Source organism: Dromaius novaehollandiae, chromosome 17, assembly GCF_036370855.1.
Source record: "Dromaius novaehollandiae isolate bDroNov1 chromosome 17, bDroNov1.hap1, whole genome shotgun sequence".
NCBI classification, from domain to species: Eukaryota; Metazoa; Chordata; class Aves; order Casuariiformes; family Dromaiidae; genus Dromaius; species Dromaius novaehollandiae.
Window position 1 is genome coordinate 11,787,942 of NC_088114.1, and position 13,477 is coordinate 11,801,418.

The 13,477-nt window shown below is 40.2% G+C and overlaps 1 protein-coding gene across 5 annotated transcripts in view; it reads left to right on the forward strand.

Moving 5' to 3' along the window:
* The window catches only part of CABIN1 (calcineurin binding protein 1), a 129,410-nt gene that overhangs the window by 106,976 nt on the left and 8,957 nt on the right, over positions 1–13,477 (forward strand). For all 5 annotated transcript variants that reach the window (XM_064522186.1, XM_064522185.1, XM_064522189.1 and 2 more), the window contains one exon: positions 5,761–6,055. In XM_064522186.1, coding sequence (XP_064378256.1) covers positions 5,761–6,055 — 295 coding nt within the window. The remainder of the gene's footprint in view (positions 1–5,760; positions 6,056–13,477) is intronic.

The window sequence follows — 13,477 nt, forward strand, 5'->3', positions numbered from 1 at the left end:
CTTGTGACAGCTTCCCGGCGTGGTGGGGATGCGCTCTGGCTGGCTTTGTAAAAGGATGTGCTTTTTTGTTAAGGAAGATTCTGACTTCGGTCCCATCAGGATACCAAATTCAGACATAAGACTAATAAAAAAAATATTTATGCAACAGTTACATCGCCAGTCTCTTTCATTAGGAAACTTCTTCTGGGAAGACTCTCGCTTTCCGTTTTATGGAACATTTGATGGTTACTTTTTCCTGCAGCTGCAGGGCAGCGAACTCGTCCAGAAGCAGCATCAGGCAGGTTCCTGTAGGGTTTCTTTGTTTTTCAAAATGTTTTAAAGGCATTTGAAAATAACAATAAATAAGGCAAAAAGAAAGTCTTGGTCTAGTCATCTGGTTTATGACTTCACAGATATAGTCTGTAGAGTAAAATTTTCTTATGTTTTATCTTAATGCTAAATTCTTTTTGCTGTTGTTGTCTCTTTACTGAAGTGCCTATAGGGAGCTATTTTTCCCACTAACCTCTGTAAGAAATTTCTTGCATTTTTACTACTCCTTTTTTTAATGGAAGGCTATCCCAGGGCCTACTTTCCAGCATTTTCTTTACTTTTTTACATCAGTTTTCAATATGAGAAGGGTTTGTCTATAGCAGCTGTGAAGCTGAGTGATCCCTTCGAGAGGAGGAGTATGCTGAAATAGTCAAGGTTCAAGCAAATAAGGAGACTGCTTTGGACCCCTATATATGTATTAGAAATATCACAATCTACATAAGTATGCATGCTGATTATTCATTTACATTTTGGCTTTATATAAAGTCCATAGCACAGATTTTTTTTCTAGGTATTTTCAAGAATAACAAATGAGATACTGGATATTTATGAAAGTAACGGACTGTTTTCTCACCAGCTATTTTACATGTGATTCAGGTATCAATAAGTCTTGAATGTTTATTCCCTACGCTCTGGAAGTATAGTAGTTGAGATGAAAATAGTACTATATATGCCTCTCTTCAGTAGCTCATCTTGTTTTTAGCAATCTGGAAGAAAGTCCATCTCTACTGGATGAACACGTAGCTTCAACCAAAAGATATGAGGGGAACGACAAATTAATGAGTTTTCATCCTGTTTTAGTTGTACGCACTTGTTCTGTGAGTGGCATCGCCATCAATGTAAGAAGAGTCCTATCTTCTCAGTGGCTGAAGCCACTTTGTAGTAAAGCTACTGTATTTCAGATGCAGTGGTGATAATTGAGAGGTTTTACATGGTGAGGTGGGTTGGATGGGGGGAAGGCAGATCTTTGGAGTTTTGACTCAGTGCCACAACAAAGTAAAAATTAAAAAAAATCTCCTCATGAGAAACCACATAAAACACTGGTGAAGGATTGTCACTGCTTCTCAGTTTCCTATTAAATGTTTGGGGGAAAAAATCAAGCCTTTATAGTGCCTTAGTGCTGATACAGCAGTAGAAATAGATGGACGTAAAGTGGTTCTGGCAAATCCAGGAATTTCCCTAATGAGTTTTTCTGGGTTTATTTCTCAAATGAGGCGTTAGAGAGTTTGGTGTTCTCCTGGAAGCAGTCACCTGAATGATGATGATAATGTGGCCCCATAAGTCTTGATGAGCATTACAGTTAATGAAATTGCTCTAACCTGGGCTTTATGGGTAGCATCGCCTACTGGTCCAGAGCTGCTGGAATTCTTGCCTTTACATTAAGAACCAAATCGCTTTTACAGAAGGAATGTGTGCTTCACATTGGTGCTCCTCTTAGCTTTTCCTTTATAACTTCGGGATTTTCTCCGGTTTCTGAGTCCAGTAAAACGTACCAACTGGGTTTAAATCCCTTTTGCTAGGGCTGTGACATGGCAGAATATGCACTAGCCATAGGTCTTTATGCTTTGACTCTTATTTGAAGATAATTTTCTCTTCCTTTTTTTCTACCCCCACCCACTCTTTCCAGAACAGAAAGTCATTGAGAGTTTTTTTTTCTTCCTCGCAGGGTCTGTATATTCCATTGGGTTGGATCTGTCTTTTTCCTGAATCCTTAGACAGCTCTTTACCAGGTCACATTTGGAAGGCTCTCTTTAAAGCCATAATAAATATGAAAATCTTCTTTGATTGTCACTCTTTTTTTCCATTGCACATGAGGAATTTCAGTCATAGTTTTACTGAACAGAAACATTGGATTAGTTTAGATTAGTTTCAGATTATTCTTTTGTGCAATTAAAAATGTTACGCTTTTACCTAAACTACTAAGGTAGCCCTTATCCTCTTTATGAGGCAGGCGGGTTTTTCTCAAAAAAAGTCTTGCCCAAATCACAGCTTCACCTGAAGGAACCAATTAAAAATAAAAATTGATTTTTTTATCCCAGATACAGCACTCCTATGAGCAATTAAATATGAATTTGGTTCTATCTGTGTATACCAGTAAGGATTATTTCAATGAACTCTTTTCTCTTTTTCTCCCTGCGTACAAAGTCATCTATAACTTGTAACAAGGCCTTCCTGTTTTCAACATTTGTCACTGCTGACCATTGTCTAATTAAATTTGATGTGGGCATCTGGATGTATGAATGGGCCGCTTTTTGCTAAGAGGTCCTTTCTTTTCTTTTTGTTGTTTCTGAATCATTCCTTTGTTTGCTTGTTCAGAGAGGTGAAACTTAGGGACAACCCAGTATCTGCTGCAAAAGCAACATAGCACGGCAAAAGCAATCCAGAAGAGTTCAGGAAGGCGTCAGGGACAGTTTTTGATGTACGTGCTGGATGTGCTGACTAGGGGAGGTTCTGTGCTGCAGCTGCTACTTGCAAATAAAGAAGAACTGGTCAGAGATGTGATAGTCGATGGCCTCCTGCCATGCCTACTCATTTTCTTGCACATCTGAATGGTCTGTTTTTGTGCTTTGAGGAGGCTTGGAAGATTATGGAGGAAGACCTCCTGGAAACTATTTCCAGATACACGAAAAACAAACAGGTGTTTGGGAGCAGCAGGCATGGATATATCAAGGACAAACTATGCTTGAACAACCTGATTACCTTCTAAGATAAAATAATTGGCTTTGTGGACAAGGCAAAGAGTTGTTTACCTTGATTTTAGTGAGGCTTTTAACACAGTCTCCCATAGCATCTTTGTAGCCAAATTGTGGAGGTATTGACTAGATGGATGAGCTACAAAGTGGCTGAAAAAATGACTTGACCATTAAGCTCAAAGTGTGGTGGCTGACCACTGGAAATCTAAGTAGCAGCAAGTTACACGTGGCGTTCCTCAGGGATTAATACTGCAGCATCATCTTCTCTGACACCCTGGATGATGGGAGGGAGTGAACCCATAGCAAGTTCATGAGTGACACCAACTTGGAGGGCATGGTCAGTATGGTGGAGAGCAGGGCTGCCATTTAGAGGAAATAGAGTAAGCTGGAGGATTGGATTGATAGGAACCACATGACATGAAGTAAAGCCAAATTCAAAGTCCCGCACCTGGGACAGAATAACCTCTGTGCAACAGGACTGGCTGGGGAGCAGCTCTGCCAGAAAGGAGTTGGGGGTCCTGGTGAGCAAAAAGTTGTGTGGAACAGTGGTGTGCCGTTACGGCACTGGAGTCAGAGAGCTGGGTTGCTTCATCCTGGAGAAGAGGAGGCTGAGGAAGAGCAGGGGATTGAATTGCTGTCTTCAGTAGAGAGGAGGGAACCAGACTATCTCAGAGCTGCACAGTGAAAGGAGGAGAGGCACCAGTTACAAGTTGCAGCAAAAGAAATTTGGATGGGATAGGAGGAAAAAAATGTTCACTGTGGAGGTGGTAAAGTGCTGGAACAGGGGCCCAGAGAGGCTGTGGAACCTCCATCCATGGAGTTGCTTGGAACGGGACTGGACATGGGCCCTGAGTAACTTGATCTAGCTTTGAAGCTCTGCTTTGAGCATGGAAGTTGGACTAGAGACCTGCAGAGGTCCCTTCCAGCAGGAATTACTCCGTGATGCTATGGTTCCCTCCATGTGCTCCTTCTCTCACTAATCATTCTTGTCTTCTGAATCACACACCCTCCTCCCCCCGCCTTGCCGATTTGCTTTCCAGCTATCCTCTTTCTGTCTCTGGTGCACTTTTATAGATGTGCAGTTTGATGGATATATTTTATTATTATTTTTAACAAAGAGTAACTAACTAGTAGTACCTTCATGTATTTCTGCTGGAAAAAAACATGGTTACAGTACAAGCACAGAAATTTCAGGTTCTGCATAATGTATTATGTGAGTTAATGAAGTGCATGGGTGTGAAAAGTTTTCCCTCTAAATCGCAGCTGAAGACATTTCCTCTGGTGATCTCATTTCTGGCTTAAGGCTTTCTTCTGCAGTTTAATTTCCCTCAGGCTTGGGATCTCGTTTGGAAGCCTTGAGACCTTTAGTTTTGGAACCGATGCTTTAAGCATCAGAAATTTGCCGTTTTCAGAGGCAGAAGAGACATTATTTGATCCAATGTGGCAATTATTATGCATATGGCTGCTTTGTTTTATTTTTTGCATGCGCACAAAACCTTGCAGATTTTAATCATATGCTTTTTGTATTTGAGATTGATTAATGAAATACAGGAACTTTAAAATTACATTCCACTAATTATAATGAGAAAAAAAGTCCTTGTATGCTTTCCACCTCTGAATTTTAAATGTGGAATTTCTCCAGCTGCAATTTACTCCATTCTCTCTCTCAGTGAAGTTCAGCTGATTCTTCTGGGATTGTAATAGATCTTTAGTCATATAGGACATTAGGACCCATTTTGATTTCTACGTTTGACAGCAGAACTCTAGTTGCTATTGCAAACACTCATACTCTATCACCGTGGTTGAAATGATTTTTTCTTCATGTTAGAGGTAGGAGACACAATTAAGCACTTAAGATTGTGTTCAGCTGCATATTTTACAATACAGTAAGCCTTCATTAATGAAGACTGTAGGGAGTATGAATGAATGCATCCTGTGCCTTACAAGCAAAAATACTGTATCTGCTGATAAAAATTATGGAGAAGATACTTGTTTTATGTATGCTTTTGTTCCCTCCTTTGGTGAATTTATATCACTCTTCCACCTTCTGGCTATACAATTAACAGCACTGCATTAAATTCTTAGCTCTGGCTTTGGAGAAAAGTGTGGCTTTTGGTACTTCTCTTCCTTCTACAGAGGCAACAAATCTCCCAGAATGTTGTTCCAAGTAAGACATCAGTTTTACTCCGATCTGCAGTTATTGGGAACTAATGACTTGGGGATTAGGCTGGTCTTTTATTTTGCAAGCAAATATATTTTTCTCTGTTTTCTCCATTTCTTCTCTTCTCACATCATCCTGCTAAGAATAATTTCTTTTAATAATTTGCAAATTCTCTTAAAGATCCTACTGATCTTTCAGTTAGGTTGGGAGTTTGCCAGCGTATTTTTAAATGAAAGAAATTTCTTTCTGTTCATAGGAGTTTGCCATTCATGTTTAATAACAAAGTTCAGGAAAGTAAATTATGTTGTGAGGGTTTTGCTAAATAAAGCAATGTAAATGTGAGTAAGAATAAATGCTCAAGTGTTAGTTTAATGAATAGCCTGTAAGGAACAGAAAAATAATTTTAATCTGTAAAGGAGTAAGATTTTTTTATATATATATATAATAATGATTAATTTTATGTTCACCTTAGAGAAATTGTTTTCCTTCTATAGAAAGTTGTACTGCCTGCAGTTTTTGTTGAAGCAAGTAGCACATGCAGAATCATTGGTGCATATTTTCTCACTGTATCCTTCTGCCCTGTTTTGTTTTATGTAGTCCACAGGAGAAACACCCACAACCCCAAAGCATACAAAGGAGAACAGAGAGAGCTTCTTCCCAGTAACACCAGCTACGCTGCATCCTGCCCCAGTGAATCCAGACACTGTGACTCCTGAAAATCTCCTGAGACTGAATGAACTGCATTCCAAATCCAAACCAGCCTCTTCCTCTTCATCCTCCTCCTCCTCAGCATCTTCTTCAGTGCCTCCATCCCAGGAGTCACACAGGGACACTGAACATCTCCAGAGTCAAAATGCAGAGACTGCTCCCAGCGTGTGTGATCTTGCACGGGGTAAGTCTTGGGGAGACTCGGCCCTCTCTGGTCCGCTTGCCAAGGCCACGTGGTGGGTCAGTGCCTGAGTTCCGATTCTGTCCCATTTTGTGTTCGCTAGACCACATTCAAAAGGCTACACAAAGGGAGGTGTTGTCTTGACTCTGAGGTGGGCCCATATGTATAGTTAATACATATTTTAATTACTAGGATAGGTTAAAGAAATTCTAGTCACTGCTGTTTATGTAACTTACATGTAAAATCATGGAATAGCAGTATAAAAATAAAGTAATATGTTTTAAATAGAGAGTTTTAAGTCCACTAGTACAAAATAAGTTTGTTTTGTTTTTGTCACAGGTGAATGAAAGACACAGTTCTTTAAAATAGCTTAGATGTTATTAAAAAAAAATTCAGTTGCAATAAATTGGTGGACAGCCTACATCTGACTTATAAGTAACTGATTAACATAATTAGATACACAGATATCGCTGCCATGTATACATGTGTGGTGATCCATAATATTATGAAAATTCCAAGCTTCTACATGGCTGATAGAGTTAGCGGATCATCACTTTTGTGCTTCGGATTTGAGGAAAGAAGCATCTGGCAGGACCAGAACATTGGAAATAAATTATTTATAGTTCCAGGATGATTATCTGTGAGGTCAGAGTCCAGAAGAGGGTTGAAGAAGCAAAACAAACATTACTTACTCTGTATCAAGATCATGTGATTTGTTTAGGACTGTGTTGTGTACTTGGTCCTATACAGTTTGTCTACATGAGGAAGGAATTGAATGAAAATGTTGTCTTTTCCTTCTGTCATGGCAGGCTGGCAATGTTAGCAGTAGTCAAAATCACTGTGCAAGGCAATACTGATTAACTTTGGTGCATGAAGTAAGATTAGACCCAATTGCAGACTTACGTTGGGTGCTCAGAAAAGATGGTTGTGCTTATTTGTGGGACACCGCACGTATTAAGATGCCAGAGCTCCTGCTGTAGCCTGTACTTTTTTGCAACCTTAGCAGGAACAACATCTGACAAAACTCCTGCTACTGTCTGTCCTCACCCCATCTGCTCACAAACTTGGGGTGATTTCAAGGCTTATTCTATCCCTACTACATGCTTCTTTGAAATACATAGTTGACAAAGTCTCAGTTAACCGCAGCCACCATCTGAAATCAGGTCATGCTACCTCCCTGGTAATTACTCCAAGAATTTTCAGTAATATTTTAAATTAGTCCTCTTCCATGCAGATAATCGAGACTGTATTTCACAGTAAGGATATTTCACATAAATTAACATTTACCTTATGAGTAAACTGATCAAAGTGTCTCAGTGATATGAAAGCATAGTCCCTTTTCAAACGTGACTTAGCGCTTTTCTTATGAGCAGAAGGGCCCTAAAACTGCTCATAAAATGCATAGACAAATTCACAGGAGCCCAGATAAGTTATGAATGAACCGCATACGTACAGGTATTGTCAAAAGTGACAAATTAGGATACAGTGGAAATAGTGCCCAGATTTGGAAGACCTATTAATACTGAATAATATTAATAATGAGCAGACAGGGATCTAGACTGGATATTTTGTTCAGTATCAGTATTTTTTGTATCAGTAATCTTGTATTGTGACTTTCTAAAGTTTTTACCGATATACTTGTGGTACACAATTTCCTTAAGTAATCAGCCTTGGCATCTAAATACACATAATCTCCTGAATGCGTCATCAACGAAAAGCAAACTAGGGAGAAATCTGTTTTCCGAATAGGCTAACCTCTAAGTACAGGGTGAAATTGAAATTTAACATCCAATATTAGCAGTTGCATTATAAATGTCTCATTTTCCTTTCTCACAAATCCATGGAGAGATTGTCTTGGGAGGAAAGGAAAGGGGAGAGCAGAGTAATGATACAGAAGGAAAGGCCAAGTCAACGTGTAAACAGTGTTTGTTGTTGTCCTTATGAAGCTAAAGAATGGAGTTGCACAGTGTCATAAGATATCTTGGCAGGCTTGTTCAACAGGGAATAATCTAGGCCTGTGCTTAGACAACAGAGGGAAAAAATGAATCCTCTAGCTTACAAAGTTGCTGTGCACTTCATAAGCAGACAGATAGAAATGACAATGCAGATAAGAGCTTCTGCAATTTCCCAGGCTGCCTTACAGTGGTTGGAACACTTATTTTAATCTTTTGATTTCCTAGGCTTTGTGGGGTTGTGAAGTTTCATAGTGTTCTTTCTTCTTTCTTGCTTTCTATACATCATCTTGGTTGAGGGAGACAGGAGGGTTGGCTGCCAGAATTATTCCCCTGAAACTGTCTGAAGATCAAGAGGCTCTGCAGGGCTCTCATTCCAGTGCTCAGTGCATGTGTCGTATCTGGCTTTCTAGTTCCTGGACCTAGCTGACAGGTCATTTCTCTGAGAGAGGCACCAATTACTGCTGTGTCCCCTTTTCTTTTCTTTTCTTTTCTTTTCTTTTTTTTTCTTTTTTTTTTTTTTTTTACTTCTCCTACCTTTGCACCTCCTTTAAGAAGCATTACTTCTAATTCTGTTTTACCCCTTTTCATCAGCCTTCCGTTAGCTCTATGTTTCTGTAAAAACTCCTCCCATCTTACTTTCTGAGTAATGTTTTCATCTTTTTTCTCTCTTTCTAATTGTTGTTTTTCCTAACCTCCTGTATCTACTTGTTCATGTGAGAGCATTCCACATCAGAGAGGACTAACTGCTATCATTTCCTGTGACTTCACCCAGCAAGAGGAATGGCTTTCCAAGCAATGTTGGTGCTATACTGCTCACTTCTTATGTAAATGTTGTAGTGAGATTTTTGGATACAGTGTGCGACAACTGGAACAGAATACAGCACGATGAAGTCCAGCAACAAAGTGATAATAGTGGTAATTTCAGCATGAGAGCCTTCTCCATTTGGGCCTAAATCATGGAACTGTTAGCCTTCTTTAGCTCAGGCTAAAATTTGCTCTGGGGAAGCTAAAATAGGACAATTAAGGTAAGCCCTCTCCAGTCTGTCGCGCTGTTCCAGGATTGTACTATTCTAAATTACTGAAAAATCTTGAGTTTTTCTTCTTCACTGCCCTTACCCTAGGATTGATTCTTATAAGGAGTGAACAGGAAAGCATTCATTCACTTCTGAGTTTTGACAGCAAGAGAAGATTTTTATGCTTGAAATTATTTTGAATTGTATGTTTTGCTTAAAACTAGCATTTTGACAGATTGGAATATAAAATCAGAGTAGAAGAGTAACACTTTTTTTTCCCTTTTCCCCCATTAAATTCATGTCCATTTAATGTCCAGACATTTCAATATAAAAAGAAGGTCATTTTAAGCATTGAAAATCTCTTTATTGTTGGGCTCTTTACTGTCCCTCCCACTCCACCGCTGTGCATGTGAGGACACATTTCACAAGGAAGGCGGGAGCCCTCCGCCACTGTGGCCCACTCCTTCACGAGGGAGACAGTGCCATGTACAGAGGTGAGTGCGATCCTCTTGGTGACACTAGAACAAATGCAACAAATGTAGTGTTGATTCTCTGCTTTAGAACTTTTTACCCCTAACTTTGAGTGTTACCAGCACATTGGCAATTACTAAAGCATGAGACCATTCAGTCAACAAGCCACCGTTGAGACCAGCAACGTGTGGAATTCATGCTTTGTTGAGATTAATTTCTTTTAAGACCTCTTACCAATAAACAAAACAGACTTTTACTGGGGGATGAGGTAGTGAAATAAGCGTCCTAACTTAAAAATTCAGAGTTGAGGGAGACAATCAGTTCTTTCCATAGTATGCAGGGATGTTGCAACGCATAAGCTGTGAAATGTCCCTCTGTAATTTCAAATGTTTGTTATCTAGATACAGCAGGACAAGTTGAGTTTCAAAAGGTGAGCTGTAAAATTTTTAGACTTTCAGAAGTGCAATAAATGCTAGTGAGCAAGGTTGCGTGGAAAGGTAAGTGGTAGTATTGTAATTGTGAGCAATGGAGTTAACTTGTCTAAGTGTGTGGGCAGCAATAGTTTCCCTAAAAGACAGATGTTCAAAACGGGGGGTTTTGAAATGGTAAGCATTGAGCATTCATTAGTGATGTATTAACACGGCATTTAGCTGGGCTTCAGATTTGTACCAGTACTTTTATAAGAGGTGTAAGAAGCATCTTCTCCCCGGAGTCTGCGCGTAGCTTATTTCAGCAGGTGATGCCCAATCTGAGGTTGCAGCTGAGTCCTCGGAGGGCTGAGGTGGGAAGGGAAGCACTGCAAAGAATTTGCCAGCTTTGTAGTTTTGCATTGACTGCATCTGTCTTTATATTAAAACAGTGCATGGCACAAAGGTTCACCTTGATTCCTTGCAGTTTCTAGATATCCAAACATCAGTGGACATCTGCAATCCCTGTTTCCATCTCTGGGTGAAATAATGGCGATTGCAGATTGTCATCTTTATTTATATTTAGCCACATAGTGATCTGCGTTGTCTGAGTTTGCTTGTCATAGACTTTTAAAGACAAAACTCAGAGCCCATAGTTCAGAGTACTGTCCAAAGGATTTGCCCCTCTTCACCATGCCTTCTTTTAACCATGGGATTGAATTCAAACTTTCAGTTACTTTTTAAGCCACTAAGAGTAGTAAGTAACTTTCAACCCTCCGAACTGTGATCCCAGTCTTTAGTCTTCATTTTCTTCTGCTGAAGTCAAAATCAAGCCTTAGTGCACAGAGTTGGTCTCCACAGATGGCTCAAAATAATGGAACACTGAAAGAAAGATTAGACTCACTCTAAGTCTGTGACCTCGTCTAAGCCTTCACGTTGCATCGTTCTTTTAGCAGTTATCTAGCATTCCTTTTGCTTTTCTTGAAGTTTTTCTTTTATTTCTACAGCTTATCTCAAAAAAAAAAAAAAAAAGAGGGGGTCTTTCTTTTCTTTCTGAATGTCTTGAGATTCATGGCATCCTGTAACTCTTCTAGGAGCAAGTGTTAGCTTAAGGGCGCTCTCTTAAATTTATGTGTTGACTCTGTTTTCTAGTGTACTTGTATGCAATTTTCCATTCATTAATTTTTCCTCCTTTTCCCATGTTGAATTTTCCTGATTTTCTACAGCTTTGTTCTTTAGTTCCCAAGACTGAGTTCCTCCAAGCCTTTAAAAGCTCCTCTTTAAAAACTTGTAAGTCCAGGCCTTTTGTTGCATTCTCGGATAGAAGCTCCTATCCACCGGGTAGTGACTGCAAAGTTACTAATAGAATTAAATCAGGCTGCCTTCAACTAGCTCTGCATTTACCTTAGCCTCTTGCTGCATCTGCCTCCAGTGTTGGCATGGGTATTTTCACTACTTCTTGTCTGATCCTTGCTTTTCTTGAAGCTTTTTACTTTTCACGATGGATGCACTCTGAAAACAACTTCACCGCTGAATTTCAACAGGGGGTTTCCTGTTCATGAATGATTTCTCAAATCCCTCTTGCCTGGTGCTCAGACAGTACCAGCCAGTCACATCTTTTCCTCCTGCCCTTGGGAGTACGCCTGATTTAGTTTGCTAGTACAACAAATTCATTCCCAAAAAGTTTTTCAGTACACTTAACGTCTATTTCTGACCTTTACCCTTCAAGTTTCTTGTGTTTTATGTATTCAATCTAACACTGCACAAAATCCTTTCAAATTAAAACTATCATTGTTTTTGTGCATCCATATTAAGTCAAAAAGAATAAGTAGGACACTGACAGCAGCTCCAAAACTGTGGCCATGATGTGATGATAAGTCTGTGGGCCAGGCAGGGTTGGTGATCCAGGAGGCTTGCAAGCCTGGCCCACCCTTAGATCCCCCTGGAAATCCCGGGGCGTCCCTGGCCTCCAGCATACCTTGCACTCAGGGAACATCTCTTCTGGAGACCACAAGGATTTATAAAAGAACGTGGTAGTGACATTATATTGTTACAGCATATTTCAGTTTCACTAGTTTGATTACTGCCAGCAGAATAAAACTTAGGTATACTCCTGCACGAATGAAGGCTGGAGAGAGATCTAACTGAAAGCCTCCAGGTATTACATTATTTAGAGTTTTCAGAGAAATCTCTTAAAAGAAAACAACAAAACCCACACTGTTCTAACAGCTGCTTTTCGCTAATTTGTACTGTGCCTAATTGGTTCGCAGGTCAAAGGAGAATGAAATACTGTCAGAGAAGGAAGGGTCTTACAGCTTTCACCAGATAAATAGTGCAGAAAATTTGCAAGCAGTAGACCACAAATGAGAAACTGTTGCTATATTCTAGTATTACTGTGTGATGTTCTCCCAATGATGTGCTCTTGCTGAGTCAGATATTAAGACACAAATATTAATTATCTGTATTTTTAAAATGCCATTTGAAAGTTTGTGTAGTTGAATACCAAACTTGTTTTTTTGGTCTAAGCCTATATTTTTTTTCTTTTTTAATCAAAGTTTAACAAAAAGAGAAAAGAGAGAGAAAATTGGTATGAAAGTATTTTGTTTTAGGGCTTTTCTTTACCTACATGCATGTCAACGTGTAGGTACCTTCGTGCTGTCTGCGTCTTCTCCAGGAACCGTGATAGTGGCAGGAAAGGTTTGTGGGCACTGCTAGCATGGACCCCAGCGCGACTGCTACGGGGAACTAGCTGGGGAATTAGCATGGACCAGGAGCTATTTCCAGGCAGCACTTTTAGTGCAGCCACCTGTTTTAAATTTTAATAGCCTCGATGTGTTGCTCAGCTGACCTCAGCATCAGGAGATGGTTTGGGGTATGTCTCATATAATTGCGTGTGCACTTTATGGGACCCTGGAGAGAAATGCCATGTCATTACAGTGCAAACTTCTGTCGACCAAACTGAATTTCGCTCGCTGTACTGGGCCATGGGACTTGTGTTCCACAGCCTTTCACCTCCAGAACTCTTCTGATGCTGAATTTTTAGCGCATGGCTTTGTGTGTTACCATTGAATCTAATTTCCTGAATGTGGCATTTCTAGTCTAATCCTTGCTTATACTGCTATGATTTCATGGCAAGATGCTTGGAATGAACCTGGAGGAAGAAAATGTGCGAGGAAAGGGTGCCGTGTATACCTACTGCGTTCCTTCATCAACTGAATAGCCTCGCTGCCTGCTGCGGTGCAGTTCCTCATGGCAGGAAGAGTTTGAGGGCTGATGCCCGCACTGTTTCTGTAGACCAGCATCCTTAGCTGACCCGTGTTGAGCTGAGCCAGCCTGTGCTCCAGAGCTGTCTTTCCATTGACTGGGTAGCAGCGTGGATGAGGAAACTCTGAGCTCCGTCAAACTCAAGCTTTCCGTACGTAGCCTTTCCAGCTGCTGCATGGGAAAAAAGCTGTATTAATTCCTGGCCTGCTGGAGGGCAAGGCAGGCGGAATACAGAAGATTTTATGCGCTAGCACTTTTATTTGGAAATGTGGTAAGATACTTGCCCCATTGTGGCACAGAGCAAAGGATCGAACC